Raw genomic sequence first — 16,410 nt, 5'->3', positions numbered from 1 at the left:
GTGTGTGTGTGTAAAACTATATATATATATATAACTATATATATATAGTTTTAGATTTATATCGGCAATACCGACAGGCTGTACAGTTTACGTGTGACATCTGGATTACTATCATATATCGGTAAGGCACGATAATCTTATCAAAGTTTATCTTCATGTTCTCAACCATTCTCGAAAAACAGAGAAAAATTTAAGTGAAAAAAGAAAAATCGAGAGAAGTAACGACCGATCATTCAAATTATTCGTTAATTACTAAATTAGCTCAAACTTGATCATTATCTCAACAGAAATGGTATCATTAGTAATGTATGTAATATAAACGTGCGAGTTTCGATTGATAATGAAAAGATCGATAAAAGTACGAACAGTAAAACGGAAATAAAAATTTAACTCGTTTTCCCGATTTGCATTATTGCACATTGGAATCGATAATTTCTATAATGACGGTTAAAAATATACTGGACGCAAACATTTATTGTAAAAGGTAAATATTTGATCTTTACTCGGTACGATCTTTGACGTTCGTATAGATGTTACATCGATAAGTGTATTAGTGAAAATTCACGGCTTATTTGAACAAGAAACACGCGATGTTCATGGACACATGAACGCTTCGATGTAAGCCAAAGTTGTTCGTATCAGCAAGGAAGCAATTTTACTAGAAAAATATATTTTGGAACTGAATAGCTTATTAAGAGAAAGAAAAAAAGAGGTATTCTTTCATAAAGTGCTACAACGTTTCAAAAAGCTTCATCATTGAACTATTATCGACTTTAGTAAACTTGGGTAAGGGATTGTATAATACATAGTGCTAAACATCTACTTCCATCGCGCTACAAAAATATCTCATTGTTGAGAAATAGGTGTAGATGTGCATTTGGTGCATAATTATGACCGAATACATCGATGGAACACATGCATGGTATAAAAACTGCAATAAACAAGTTTAATCACGAATTTGCATGGATCGGATGAATTGTTTCGAGATATTCTTTAATTCGTCGAACATTCGTTTTTACGTAATTTTACTTGATTTGCATGATAAAAACAGGACTAAAAGTATATGTAATTCGATTGTTCCGTTTGCTTGCCTATTAAGAAACGCTAATTACCACATACATTAATGAACAAGTTTAGATAACGTTATTCTATTTCATATTGTTTAAGGTAAACATAGAAAAATTATCGATGAATCATTATTATAAAAATAGTAGTAGTCGAGAGGAAATGGTAGTAGTTATGAAAATATTTACTTTAACGAACAGACAACCAATCGTTAACACAACACTTTACATTTGTACCCGCGCGTTTGTATTGAAATTTCAGAAAATGTTAGTTTCACAAAATTGCTATCGTTGGTTAATAGTATAGGTTCCTTGTTTTCCTTGTTATATTACATTTTTCATCAGAACGTTATTCTCTTCTCTTCTTTCGTATCAATGTCCTTTTCTCTTTTTCGCAGTGTTCTTACTTCCATTTCTATTTGTCTGTTCCTTTCTTATTCGACTATTTAATAATTTTTCGAATTTATTTTTCATATTTTTTATTATTTGTGATTTTCGATATAGCATGATATAATGTGTTTTATATATTTTAGTTTCTCGTACTGTAAATCAATCGAAAAGCGCAAGAGGGTATGGTTTATCAAAGAATATTCTATAATTATGCATATACTGATTTCGATCATATTACATTATTTAAGACTAATATTTGAACAATGAATATCAAGATCAAAATAAAAATCGTACACATATATATACATGTACATATGTATATGTATACGTACGTGATATAATAATGAGAAATAATGAACACAAACAAGTGGTAGCGAAGAAAATTAATCACAAATCACAATGTAGACATATAGTAATAATAATAAAATCGTATAATCTATATACAAGTCAGAATCACAATGATTAAAACGATAAAATCGAAGAAGGAGGGAAATATCAAGTTATTTGATACAATATCTATATTAATTCTTAGGTAACATTTGCTTCCTACAGAAGAAGAAGAAGTAACGAGAGGAAGAAGAGAGAAAATACATTTATAAAATGATGCAAAAGGGAATTGAGCGATTTCTCAGTGTGCTGTATATTTCCAGTGTAATTACATCGATGACATCGATGATCTGCATAACCACCGTTTGGCAATACTGGGCATTGATTTTGGATGTTTGTGTTAGCGTCGATTGCGGTTGTATATTATACTCTAAAAACGCCTTCGGTATTCTTGGAGGGGGTACTGGAAAGATCTGCAAATTTGGTGTATACGGCTTGGTGCCGACGGTTCTACTGGATTTATGTCTTGCCGGATATCATGGATATAGGAGTTGTACGAAGAAGTTAAATATACCTATACGAACCTACAATGATGATAATGATAGCAGGTACGATTAGGAGGAGGACTGAAATTGGTCATATTGAGAGTTGGACTCTTCGTATTTTTACACAACTTTGCATAAAATTTGTTAGATATCCGTTAATATGAATGTAACAAATAAAATCGTATTTGCTCACAATAGTATTGTTCGAAACCGGATCACTATATTTTCACATTCGCAGAGAATTCGGTATCAGCGAACCACCGCTGAGTGTAGAGAATGAATCCAGACGAAGTCTATCACCGTACCAAAGATGGATGCCTTTTGTCTGTCTTGCGATATTACTTTCCTGTTTGTCATTGACTCACGCAATAATAATAACCGATGGTTTTTATAAAACTTGCGACCATTACAGGGCCATACTGATACAAGCTTTAAGTTTAACTGGACGCCAAGCCCAGGTATGTCTTGATATTACCCTCGCATGAAAGTCTAGTTAAGCTAACAATAAGATGTATTTATTATACATATCTCTGTCGAGTTCCTTTTTTCACTTTCGTGTCTTCGACCCATCTCTATTGCACGATTATTTCATTTTTTCCTTCTTTCTACAGGTTATTCACGATAGACTTTCCTGCGGAGCAATCTTTGATTTTATAGATTATATACGGCCGAACGAGACCACCTGGGCTCGCTCCAAACCGCCCGACACTGGTTTTGCTCTTCTATTAGCTATTGCTTCCACTTGGTACAATTTTATTTCTTGGATGATCGCCTTCATGTTATACTTTATCATGGCGCGTAAGAAATTGTGTTTCTTTTGAAATTTAATAACTTTCCAATATCGCGAAATCCCGACCGATTAGATTTTAAGTGATGCACGCGCACTCCTGTTCATTCGTTGGCGAAATATCGATAAATAATATGAAAAATATATATATTTTTATTACATTTTTATACGTATAAAAAAAAAGTCGTGTCTAGTTTTTCTTAATATTATGTGTCGACTATCACATTTTCCGAAACTGTGTTAAGTAATATATGCAATACTGCGATGGATACCTATCGTTTGGTTTCACTTGTTTTTATTTTATGCACTCGTTCGAGTAGTATTTTAAGTACAGTACAATCTACTAAAGTCTGCTACAATTTAATATGTGCATAGTTAGCATAGTAATCATCTCCATTTCCTTTTTATAGCTACATAACGAAACATTTTATACATTGTATGGTCGTTGAAATCATTTTGCGCATAAATAGGAACATATTATTATTATAAATACATTACGAAAATTGTTCAATGAAACGAATAAACCGATTGTATGGTACTTGTGTTTCTTCTTTTTTCAACACCTTTTCTTCGATTAAGATAAAGGGAGGTAAGAGAGGGAACAGTCATACAATTCTATATTCGATGCTTTTTATCTTTTCTCGTTGAAAAAATATTTCATCTTTGTCTTGTGTCTTGAATTACTCTTAAATTGTAAAAAGGGCAGTAATAGTAAATTTCGTTCGATCGCGGTTTTCGATTTTGTCATTGCCGTTAAACACGGAACAAAGCTATGCGATATTACACACACATAGTGACTCGCGAAAGTATCCGAACGCTTATATTCTCAAACTCCAAGTAAAAATATGAAGATTGTGAAATGATAAATGTCATAATTGAATAAAGATTGTATATAAATAAGAATCTGGAAGATTATAAATTTCATTTATTTATTTTTTTACTCCTAAATAGTAAAGCTATGAATAAAGCACAAGATATATGTATATATAAATTTATAATTATATTTATTATAATGTAATTTTACACTTTATATAAAGTATTTGGATATTGCTATATTCATCCAATAATAAAAATAGATGTGGTCCGACTATATGGTTGTGTCCGAGTATAACATAGAGATGGAAAAAATCTTGTGGATTGGCGCGGGAGGTACTGTCTCTCTATCGCTCACCGTCACACAATGCTACATTGTTCTGTTCGTATATGTGATACTTTCTATCAATATGCGTACTTAACTTCACAATTGTGTTGAGTGTCAAAAATAAGCAATGAAGTGAGCATTCCTTCCAAAGGACTTTTTTCCATCTTTGTGCAGTAGGTTGGCTTCTTCCGTTAAAACCAATGAGATTCATATTTCTTTCGTTTGCCAACTTAGAATGTCACATAAGCAATATAGATAGCAATGCGTGACGATTGTTCATAGAGAGTAGTAACCCCCTTTATATCTGTTCTGTCCTGGGAGTAAATTTTTTAAATGAGCAATGAAATTACGAATGTTCTGTCATGTACTATGTAAGTATGTACTTCTACTTTGCTTTCTAGCAGATACCAGCGGAGATCTAAGTCAATCTCAAACGTACTAGTATCACTGCTACATTTTGACACCATTCGAATATTAAATAAGAAAGTAAATGAAAAGTAAGTAAATAAGTAAATGGATAAATTTGATTTCACGTCGTAGGCATAAATGTGAATTATCGTAGTCGATTATTTAAAATCTATGTATTACGACTGTACTCGTTATATTGTTTACCACCTTATCGAAGTATAATAGTTGTTTCTTACAGAACCATGTTTATAGTAAACATTGTTTTGTTCGTCTTTCACCTTCTCGCGTACTTGTTCTTCCGTTTATTTCGTTTCTGCGATACGTTTCACGCTGATTTTGCTTCCACCTTATAGAAGCGTGTTTATAGTGAACACTGTTATGTCTCTGCTTGTCCTTCGTCCTCTCGTCTGTTTATTTTTTTCTTTTATTTCGTTTTCACGATACGTTTCACATTGATTTCGCTTCAATCTTACAGAAGTGTGTTTATAGCAAACACTCTTATGTCTCTACTTGTCTTTATCTTCTCGTGTATTTATTCTTTTGTTTATTCAAGGTTTACCATACGTTTCGTATGAATTTCGTTTCGATCATATCTTCCATTGATGTTTCTGCTTCCTGTTCCTTTAATAAAATATGTACATCTTGAAGGACAAAATTTATCGGTTGTCAATTGCCGCCACACTTCCATTCTTATATACAGGGTGCTTGGCTACAGGTGTTAGGAAATTTAAGGGGTGATTCTTGAAGTCGAAATAAGACGAAAATCAAAAATAAAAAAATTACGTTTCCGGCTTTGTTTTTTAGTTATTAACAATTAAAAACCGGCCAAAATACCTCTGCACGCAAGCAAACCTCCTTACACGAACGAAAGGAAGTCGACCTAAGCGAGGCGCACAGTAATCCTTAATCCATATAATATACGGGTAGCTTACTTTGTACAAATCGTAAAGAAGAAGGCCATGGTATTCAGAGACGTAAACAGCGATTGCCCTGTCCGCGAGTGTCCACAGCAAAATCACACACGTACTGCGATTTTCCCAAGCAAATACGGTGCAGCATCCTATCTCTCACATCTGGGTTATCCGCCAGATTCCGCAGATTTTAATGTGTACCGGTACCCCACAATAGTTGGTCTATGTTACAGAATATCTTTGCGCTGGGTATAGTTCTATTGGGATATTTTTCGGCGCATAAACGTCGCGTTTTTGCGTCTGCCGCACTGTAACAGAGATGCATACATTCTTTAAATGTATACATTTTGTAATAAATATAGCTACAATATAAACATTGCTACACTGCATATAACACTCATTACGCGCATTGCACACAAAATACAATCAAACAACACTCTAACTTAATATTCTCAGTTCTTTGAAAGTTCTTCGTCGACTGTCGGAATGATTCTGTTCTTCCAAAACTGTTCTAGCTTCTTGCTTCAAAATATCTACAACATGGCAATGTAGTGATGGAGAGTTCACTGTGAAAAGAAAATTTACGATACTCTTACCCAATTCTTTCATCTTCTTTGTATAATTCGGAATTATTCAGGTACAGTTATAAAATTTGAGAGGCTCTTTTTGAAAGCAAGGGTATGGTATTGAGGAAGCGAACAGGCTGTGCACTAGATGTATTTAAACAATACGCGATCCCATTTTGCACAATCTTTAAACTCCATATAGGATTTATTAGAGATGGTCATTGGAAAAGTAGATTTTCTGTTTACCAGATGGATTTCGGAAATATTTCAATCCTTCAAGCCTTATTGTCTTCAGTTTTATGTTTTAACACGCGGAAAGAAAAAGAAAGTTATTCGCTGCAAAAAATTCGTTGTTCAAAAATTGAAGAATATCTTTTTCAATAACTAGCAGTGAAATTAAGAGAAAAAAGAGAACAAATTTCTTGATAATTTCTAAACTAGATAAAACTCAAACGTGATTCATGATTTCATAAGTGATTCATCAATATTTACATCACGTTTTGATGTATAAAGTTGTCGGAATCGATTATTTAAATACTACTACTGTTACTACTGTTACTACTGTTCGTACTTTCCTTATACTGTCATTATGTCTGTCACCTCTGTTTCTCTATTATTACTAAATTGTAGAAAATGAGAAATAGCTAAAAATTAAAGGTTTCCACTTGCGTAAAATTCACACAGTGTAATACCAGTATGGTTTGATCAATCAGCAAGTACTGTTTTCTTCAGATTGCCCGGAAATTTAGCAACGTTTACTAAGTTTACGGAAGTTTACGGAAGTTTACTAATGTTTACCACTTAACGTTTATTAATTTAGTAATAAAATGTATCATTATAACAAGGAAGAAAAAATAAATATGGCATAGGTTTGTGGTCAAACTCAATAGAACGTGGTTCGTACGTGTGAATTTTATGCAGAATTGTAGCATTTTGAGCATCTAATAAAATAGGATCGCTTCAATATCAAGGTGTTTAGGTGTTTTCAACTAGGTTTAACAGATTAATTTCTTATTCATTCTTATTCATTATTCTTATTCAGAATCCGAAATGGATTATCCACTGGATAAATCAGAAAGAGCAGTTTCAAAATCGGCGAATTTTGCTGAATCAAATTGATTGAGGCTCAAGTCAACTGTCCATGCTAAACTAAAATGCTTGTGCCACCCTACCTCTTTCACTCCACCTGCTATATAAATTATTATTTCAAAACAGTAGTACAATGATGTATTATATATTATCGTATATTTAGGATGTTTTATATATAATTATATATTATTACATCAATAGAAGTAATAATGAATACAAAATACGAATATTTACATTACCAGCATTGTGCAACGATTGAAATCCTTTCTTATAATTTGGTATTACTCTATATAACATTAATTATTCATGTAGCTGTACTTATAATACGTCGTCTATATATGGAAATTTTTATTTCCATACGTTCTCATTGATTATTGTTGTACGATATGACTGCTTGTTGATTGATATTGCAGTGATGATTATGATTGAATAAGTGCTGAGTCGCACGAACTGGTTGGTGATCTTAAAGGCGAAAAAATCAGTTTTAATTTGAAGAATGTAGAAGTAATAAGACGAAAAAGGCAATATCACCATATCTTATTAGATACTCCAAATGCTGGTCGTATGTACGTATCGGGTACTTAGCTCAGTCCACGCGATTTCTTCTGGGTCGAACCGGTCGCGATCAGATATCCTGGGTTTCCAAATACCCGACGCTTCGGCACATTTGGGTTCTCGCACATGCCTAAGTGCAGACGTGGCTCGCAAGTATATCGCAAGTATATCGATCTACGATCGTGAACCAGTAAATTCCTAGCTTTAAAACTTACATTTGCGAATTCTACAAGTCGAAAACTGCAAGATAACAAAAAGAAAGCTTAACAATTTTTGGTACCTAAAGCAAAGATCAAACAATTTTTGATACAGATGAAATTATTCAAATTACTGATCGTGCGTTTGTATAGTATAGTCTAGTGGAAAGGTCAATTGTCAATGAAAATAGATATTATAAGGTCATCGCCATATGTTGAAATAATAGAACAACCTGCTAGTAATGGCTCGCGCTTTCGTTATAAATGTGAACACAAATCGAATGCTCCTATACACGGTGTAAACAGTACATCAGAAAAGAAAACATTTCCTAGTATAAGAGTAAGTAATAAGGATGGAAAATATAATATATTTGAAAAGAATATGGTATATGATAAAAAATAATATTTATTACAGATAATTAGATACAGAGGTCGAGCTAAAATTACAGTATCATGTGTAACAAAAGATGGGCCCTATAGACCTCATCCTTATAATCTCGTTGGGGGAAGAAGGTGTAAACACGGTGTTTATACAGTAGAAGTGTCATCAGAAAATATAACTAAAAATATATATATAAATATTGATTGTATATAAATACAAATTTGAAAGATTATGGGAGTTTCATTTATTTATTTTAATTCTTAGATAGCAAAGCTATGAATAAAGTATATAAAGAAATACATATATAAAAATCTATAATTATATTTATTATAATACAAATTTACACTTTGTACGAGATATTTAAATATTGCTATAGTTCGTTGATGTTTCATTTTATCAATCTTAAAATATATATATTTTTACTTTCATCATACTTAAAGATCAGAGGTCTTATCTTGGATGTATTTCATAATAATATGTACATTTTTGAAGTATTCATTTGTTGAAATATTTTCGGCAATCTAAAAGATAGTAAAAGTTTATTTGATAATTATAATTATGTCGTTTGATTGTGTAAGAAAAAATACAGATATCTCCATATTATTTTATTACCATCAAATCTTTAATATCAAATGTTGCATCCGGAACGATTTTTTTTATTTTAGAATTAAATATGCTAAGACATTTCACCCAAACGATATCACTATTATAATCCGCAATATCCTTATACAACTGTACACAACATACCTATGAATATAAAATAATTAGTTATACAATCAAAGTAAAAAAAATGCATTTATATGTAAAAATCTTCTTAACATCAAAATTTTACTTGTAATAGGGGATTTTGATGTTTGTTAAGATATGGCTCTGCAATACTTAAAACACTGAATGTTTCTCGTTCGTGAAGACATAAATTTTTTGTTATCTGCCCTAAGGTAGAAAGTAGTTCTTTTTGCAATTTATAAGTTTGAGTAAACTTATAGATACTTTCAGAGCTCTTGTTATAGCTTTCTTTAGAGGAATTGCTTAGAAATTTTGAAAGTGCAGGTAATACTTGCCTAAAAATAATTATAGTAATTGTAAATGTAATTATATTACATACAAAATATAAATTATAAAACACATACTTAAGCGTTCTAGATCGTATAAAATCTTTTGAAACATCAGCGAGCGTATTTAATAATTGCCATGCTCGATTGATTAGTAATACATTTCCATCATGAAATCTATCTACTAGTGGATGCCAAAGTAAGTGCACAATGGGTAATAGTTGATTTTCCCAATTTGCCAAAACCTCAAGACCCTCTTGTAAGGTCGACATTGCAATCAGTGACTTTTGTATTTCTTTAGATGGTAAAAAATGTAAACAATGCTTCATTACATCTTCAATCATTTTAATGTAAGGTGGTGGATTTTTTTCTTTTTCTGCAATTTTTATTTGTTATATTTTTATTTATAGTAATTTCTTCTTATTATCGATCTTAATATAATATATATATACCTTCTTGTTCTATAGAATCTGCTTGATATTCATTCTCTTCTTCATTCATTTCTACTTCTACTTTTTCTTCCTCCTCTTCCTCTTTAATTTCACAGGATTGTTCCATGTCATCTATATATTCGTCAACTTTTTTTGCTTCATAATACTCTGATAAAGATTGAATAATTTTCGAAGATTCAGTTTTGGTATCTACACTCTGTCCGTGTACTGTTGACACTTGTTTAGAGTTTACTAAATTTTTTATACATATTGTAAAAGTGTAAAAAACTTTTAAGAAAGCATAAGAATTTCTTTTTTGAAAACTACTATTTAACTGCAGTAGCACATCCTCGACAATATTTTTCAAACAGGGTAACACATCCATTGTGCTATATTTCATGACAACTCCAACAACATCGAGTACATTAGGATTGCGTTCTACTCTACGTAATTTAATACTAACATGATATGAAAAATAGTCGACATTTGCACGTAAAAGATCTCCTACTGTATTATGTTCTTGAGATTTTGCAATTTGTTCAAGAGTTTGAGTACCAACAAAACTGATTAGGCTATGTCCACTACCTAAAAGTATGTATATAATGCTTATCTGTTATTTTGTGATTTCTTTGTTATCCATTATAAAAATAAATAATCACCTGCTCTTTCTATAATAATATATAATGTTTTAAGAAGAAGTCTATCATAATTGCGTTTCAAATTTGTAGCTATTAATCCCAAACCTTCTAATAATAAGCAACATTGTACTACATTGCCTTGTGCAACTCGTAAAGGTATATCTTTATTCGTTTCAATTGGTGGATACCAAAATTCAGGATTTATGTAAAATTCAACAATTTCCTCATAAATTGGTAAAATTGATAAATCCTTAATAGGTACTAAAATATTTAACAATAAATAATATATGTTACATTATTTTAAAACAGAAAATTATTTAACATACCATATATTATCCAGTTTAGTAATAAGATTAACTCTTTTCTATGTTGTGGTGCATTGAACATGAGACCAAAAATAGTATCTACTACAATTTGAAGATCTCCAAATTCACCTAAATATTTACATATTGTAATAACTTTCGCTTCACATTCATTAGTTTGGATGAATTTAAATCGTCTCCACAAATGTGTTCCATATGAGTATGCTGGATCATCAAGATCCTTAACATTTATTGCTTGCAAAAGAGAAATATTACTGCAATCTATTTCAGATACATATACCAGAGCCAATATTAGTCTGTTAACGTGAGGTGCAGACATCATAACACGAGGCAACCTTTGTTCTCCAAGAAGCTTTAAGTAACCAGCAATTTGATTTAAGCATGATAACTGATCATTATCATCTAAAAAATAAAGATACGTTGTTTATTTTGAAAATTAAATATTTTTAAGAAAATGTTATATTATGTCTAAATATTGTAATTCTTAGTATAATACACTTCAACAAAGAGTGTGAAAAGAAAATGTGCAAAAACGTACCAGACTTCCTGATAATCCTAGGTAATTTTGTAAGCAGATCATAGAAGTTTTCTTCTAACAATTCCACTAAGGATCTCATATTTTTATCTCGCATGAAATTTATGTTAACTGCAGTTAGTACTTCTTCAGCTTTATCTCGTACTACTGGAAATTCATCCTCCGATAGAGATATTAAATACTCTATTAGTAACATAATATTTGGTTTCATATTCCTGTTCAAAAAAATGTATGCAATATCTGTTTATAAAATGTTTAAAAAACAAAATGGAAATAAAGTATTACCTGGGGCATAATGTAAGCAATAAATGAATATTTTCAATTAATTCTTCCCTAACTTTATAATGAGAATGTCTTGTTAATGTATATAATTGTTGGATAAGTACATTAAGTTTAGTTGCACAAGCACTAAACCATTCTTTATTTCTTGTTGCACTTTTAAGATGTTTCTCTAATTCACTTTGATTTTTCACATTTGGGAAGCTTTCTGGTGGATTAATATTCTCATTATTTATTTTGATTAAATCACTCAAGGATGGTATGTCATCTTGGTATGTTTCTTTATCTTTCATTACGAGAGTTAGTACTCTGCCCCAAGCTCTTAGTGCTATCTAAAATTTAATTCATATAAAGTGTAAATAAAATCATGAACAATATAATCAAAATTCAAAATTTAGAATCTATTTTGTATTACCATTGTAAGTTTATGTCCTTGTGTTTCACTTCCCATAGCTATTTCCTGTAAACCACTGACAATACCAGGTAAAAATAACATAATAATATCAGCTACTTGATCTTGCAATATTGTATCAAATCTATTTGATTCGTCATCAACTTGACATAATGCCATTACTGTTTCAACAGCATTTATTCTAAAAGTTTAAAAACTATAATCATATATTTATAAACTTATTGAGAAGAAATGATTTAATAATTTTTCATATATCTACCTCAGGGAACCAGATTTTTCAAACCTTCCTATTGTTATTGACAACAATATTCCTTGTCCTATTTTAGAAGCATTCTCTCTAGTATATATGATTTCTAAAACATCTGTGAAACAAGAATGTATCAAAGTTTTAATGCATGAAAGTACTGCTTCTTTGAGTTCTTCATGTCCCACGATCACTACAAAAATCACATATAGATAATATATAATAATATATATTTAATATAAATTAAAATTATCTGTTAAAATACTTCTTACAAAATAAGATCTTAGTACTATATGAGATGGACAATCAATCTATAAAATATATTTAGGTGAATATTATACTTACCCATACTTTGTTGCGATTTGTCATAAATTTGTATTAAAAGGCATGAATATAGTTCACAAAAGTATTTTACTTTTGATATTTTTGTTCTTGATATTATTGCCTGCGTTGTCTTGACTAACTCCTCTTTTATAGTTTTACTATAGAATTATGAACATTCAATTATACTTATAGCACTAAATAAAATATAAATTGAATTACTATATATATATATATTACATTAGAAATTATTTTAAATCATCGATAATATCTATAATTTATTAGAATAGATTATAACTTTCATAATTAAAGAATTATATTTTTCTTAAATTTATAAATAATATACGTGATCAACTAATTACATATTTGCATTGATTTCTACATTATAAGATATAAAATAATGTACCTTAATGTGTTATTTGGTAGATGAATAATAAAGGGAAATAAAATATATTCAAACAAATTTTGAGTAACTTTGTTTGAAATATTTGGTAAAGCATTAGCAATATTGCGAGCATTTTTTGCATCTGGATTTTTCATTAAAGAATCACAAAGTGGTTTTAATGTAGTAAATGCTTCTTGTATTTGGAGACGTTCCATTTTTTGTTTGAAAAACAAAAAAAATCTAACAAATTCTAGACGACAATATCGATGCACTTATGTTTATAGACTACACATATGAAGTTATATGAGGAAAATTGAGATGTGTTAGTATTCATTCCTACGAATGTAACTAGTAAATAATTAAAAAATTAAGTATTGTTAGCTTCCATGTATCACAGTATTCTTATTATTATAAAATAATGCAGAATAAACTACAATTAGTATCTTAATTATAATGTCATATAAATTACTTAGTTAAAATTTTAAACATATAAAATTTTGTTCATAAAATTTGCAGTTGTTATTGGAGATCAAAATTATCACTAAATGTTTTTTTTTAATAATTATGACATGATATTAACAAAACATATATTAAAAAATAATTTTAAAAAGTTTTAAAATTATTGATCGGTTAATAAATAATCAAAATTTGTGCTAGGAATGTGGATCTATCTTTTTTACCCACAGTTAAGAAGGTTTTTCAATTGTCATTCGCTCAATGGTCAGAGATATCCAACCTAAAATAAACGTTGATTCATTAGTATGATAAAGCGATTTAAACAATTTTTTGCATTTGTCATTGAACGATAATCATTTATTTTTCAACAACGTTCAACAGCGAACGATATTGTTATGCATGTTAATACGTTAAATATTTACAATGTGATTAATCTACGAAGTGATATAGTGAACAAGGAAAAGAAATGTACAAGTTAAACAATCTACTATTCTTTTACTATTTTGCAGTTGTTACTGTTTTTGCTGTACGTATTAAATATGTTTTTCATAATATTAACATTAAATAGTAATATTAAATAATAAAATGGTAAAATATATATATTTCTATGTATATTGAATCGTACATTTGTTTTAAATTGTTTATTTAATTTAAATTTTATTAAAGCAATTAAATATAAATTCATACGAATATAAGAACTATGAAAAAATAATTTCTTCTTTCACACAGGATACACCTGTAGTGAATGACAATATTTGCATATTTCGTGAACCTGTTTTTAGTGTTTTCACTTACAACTTTACCAGTCTTATAAGTCCTACAAAGGATGCTATTGTAAATGACGAACGTTTAAATGTAACTGTACGTTTACAATTATGTTCTGCACTGAAACAAAAATGCAATGGAGAAGATGGGTATGGAATTTGTTTAGTGAAAAACGAAAAAGAAAAAGGAATAGGTTCTGCTCTTTTATATACATATATTTAAAATATTAAAATAAATGTAATTTTTATATGATAAAATAATTTTACTTTGTTATTATAGGAAAAATGCCTCCAGTGGTAAATATAACAAATGGAAGAATAATGTTTGTATTCACAGGTGATAACTGTACATCTGATACTAAATATACTGTAAATATTTTTATGAAATGTGATTATAAAGCTGAAAACAATTCTCTTCCGGAACCATTTTCTCATGTATGATTTATGCATATAATATTTTTGTCAAATTTTTAATGGCATTTTTATTATATAATATTATAAAATAAGTGAATTTCAATTTCATTATTAATATTTTAGACATTAGAAGGGTGTAACATATATATGATATGGAAAAGTGTTCTTGCTTGTGGGCCTCGAATCATAGGAAATTGTACAGTAACAGATAAAGGATTGCATTATGATTTATCACCTTTAACGAAATATTCAGACAATTATTTTGTTGCAATAGATAAATCACCAAAAATTATATTAAATATTTGTCATTCTGTAATATTTGAATACAAAGCCCTGTGTCAATCGCATTCTGGAGCTTGTTTACAGAATTCTTCATTCAATGAGTACGGATATTTTTATTTAAAAGATATATAATTATGTGTAATTTGTTACATACAACACATTGATATTATACATGTGTTATGGATACTAATAAAATTTTGTTGCAGATATGTGAATTTGGGTGATATTCAAAACCCACCCTTTGTAACAGATTCTGGAGAACTTAAACTCGAATATCAGGATGGAGATCTGTGTAAAGTGAGAAGTATTTCAGTACCACATATTAAGACTTCTATCACTTTTAAATGTGATTTCGAAGCTATGGTAAATATTATAATATATTTTATTTACTAATTCAATAGTTACTTATTTTTATAAGCCCTTATTTTGTATGAGTTAGAATACAGATCCAGAATATATCGGTGGAAGTGAAGAGTGTCACTATCAAATAATGTGGAGAACTGCAGCAGCTTGTAGTGTAGAATCTTTACGTAATCGTAGTATAGCCACTGCTGGCAATTGTACAGTGAATAATCCTCTTACAAATTTTACGTAAGATTAGACTAAATACTTTTATGCTACTAATTAATATAGTATTGAAGAAGTTTGTAACAAATATTTTATTGCAGGTATGATCTACGATCTTTAATGAATAAAAACTCTTATACAATATCAAAAAATGGCATAGAATATAAATTTGGTGTATGTGGATCACCTGTGAATAATTCATGTGTGGCAGGAACAGGTTATTTACATTATTTCATATCCTAGTATCATTTGGTTTTTAAACATGATTATACTACTACTTTATTTCCCTAATTTGTTATTAGATTATGTGTATTTTTACTTTCATTTCTAGGAGTTTGTCTTACTCAGACTAGTATATCTATGGGAAAGGCTAATACAAATTTAATCTGGGAAGAGGGTGGACCATATTTAAATTATACAGATGGAGACATATGCGAGAATGGATTACAACGTTATACAATTATTGCATTTGTATGTGGAGCAGAAGGATCTCCAGATAAACCACTTATTATGGAACAAAATGCTTGTCAATTGATTATACATTGGGATACTAATTTAGTCTGTGAAAAAAGGGTTAGGCAATTGTTTATATATTAATCTTTTTCTCTTATTATTATTATCAGTTTTCTAAATATATATGTATATATTTTTAGATCATTAAAGACAAAAATTTATATCTTATAGGTGAAATGCGCGACAGAAGATGACGAAATAAATTTAAGTTCATTGATAAAATCTGCCAATAACTATATTGTAAAAGTAAATAAAACTGAGTTTCATATAAACATATGCAGGCCATTAATTCCTATATCAGGTTTAACATGTGTACATGGCAGTGCGGTTTGCAAAGCTTCATTAAATTCACGTAATGAATATGTAGACGAAATCGTAAGTAATCATTGTAAACTTCGTTAAATTTATATTATTTTTTAAATTAAATATTAC

The 16,410-nt window shown here is 29.7% G+C and overlaps 4 protein-coding genes across 5 annotated transcripts in view; 3 read left to right on the top strand and 1 right to left on the bottom strand.

Moving 5' to 3' along the window:
• Window positions 1-10: 10 nt before the first annotated feature.
• On the top strand, window positions 11-3,918 carry LOC117204037. The gene is made up of 3 exons (XM_033441036.1): window positions 11-2,389; window positions 2,565-2,784; window positions 2,938-3,918. The coding sequence occupies exons 1-3, from the start codon at window positions 2,055-2,057 to the stop codon at window positions 3,145-3,147; spliced, it is 765 nt and encodes a 254-aa protein (XP_033296927.1). The 5' UTR covers window positions 11-2,054; the 3' UTR covers window positions 3,148-3,918.
• Window positions 3,919-7,755: 3,837 nt separating this feature from the next.
• On the top strand, window positions 7,756-8,666 carry LOC117204225 (embryonic polarity protein dorsal-like). Its single transcript, XM_033441425.1, has 2 exons — window positions 7,756-8,320; window positions 8,396-8,666. The coding sequence occupies exons 1-2, from the start codon at window positions 8,162-8,164 to the stop codon at window positions 8,573-8,575; spliced, it is 339 nt and encodes a 112-aa protein (XP_033297316.1). The 5' UTR covers window positions 7,756-8,161; the 3' UTR covers window positions 8,576-8,666.
• Window positions 8,667-8,765: 99 nt separating this feature from the next.
• Window positions 8,766-13,197, bottom strand: LOC117204020 (TELO2-interacting protein 1 homolog). Of its 2 annotated transcripts, none has more exons than XM_033441009.1 (13): window positions 13,004-13,197; window positions 12,622-12,758; window positions 12,292-12,469; window positions 12,036-12,213; window positions 11,627-11,952; window positions 11,345-11,556; window positions 10,810-11,208; window positions 10,505-10,744; window positions 9,867-10,430; window positions 9,493-9,790; window positions 9,195-9,423; window positions 8,975-9,109; window positions 8,766-8,883 (listed from the first exon to the last, which is right to left on the bottom strand). In XM_033441009.1, the coding sequence occupies exons 1-13, from the start codon at window positions 13,195-13,197 to the stop codon at window positions 8,797-8,799; spliced, it is 3,177 nt and encodes a 1,058-aa protein (XP_033296900.1). In that variant the 3' UTR covers window positions 8,766-8,796. The 2 variants fall into 2 exon arrangements, with proteins under 2 accessions (XP_033296900.1, XP_033296901.1); XM_033441010.1 differs by having other exon boundaries at window positions 8,767-8,883; window positions 12,622-12,794; window positions 13,004-13,145.
• Window positions 13,198-13,591: 394 nt separating this feature from the next.
• LOC117204021 (cation-independent mannose-6-phosphate receptor) overlaps window positions 13,592-16,410 on the top strand; it is a 33,928-nt gene continuing 31,109 nt past the window's right edge. The window contains exons 1-9 of the mRNA XM_033441011.1: window positions 13,592-13,964; window positions 14,168-14,396; window positions 14,483-14,637; window positions 14,740-14,999; window positions 15,105-15,261; window positions 15,338-15,489; window positions 15,567-15,682; window positions 15,797-16,038; window positions 16,150-16,353. Coding sequence (XP_033296902.1) covers window positions 13,905-13,964; window positions 14,168-14,396; window positions 14,483-14,637; window positions 14,740-14,999; window positions 15,105-15,261; window positions 15,338-15,489; window positions 15,567-15,682; window positions 15,797-16,038; window positions 16,150-16,353 — 1,575 coding nt within the window. The 5' untranslated portion in view covers window positions 13,592-13,904. The remainder of the gene's footprint in view (window positions 13,965-14,167; window positions 14,397-14,482; window positions 14,638-14,739; window positions 15,000-15,104; window positions 15,262-15,337; window positions 15,490-15,566; window positions 15,683-15,796; window positions 16,039-16,149; window positions 16,354-16,410) is intronic.

The sequence above is a fragment of the Bombus bifarius genome, unplaced genomic scaffold, assembly GCF_011952205.1.
Source record: "Bombus bifarius isolate JDL3187 unplaced genomic scaffold, Bbif_JDL3187 scf7180000007977, whole genome shotgun sequence".
NCBI lineage: Eukaryota > Metazoa > Arthropoda > Insecta > Hymenoptera > Apidae > Bombus > Bombus bifarius.
Note: the sequence above shows the minus strand (reverse complement) of the source record. Positions and strands in the feature narration are given on the sequence as shown.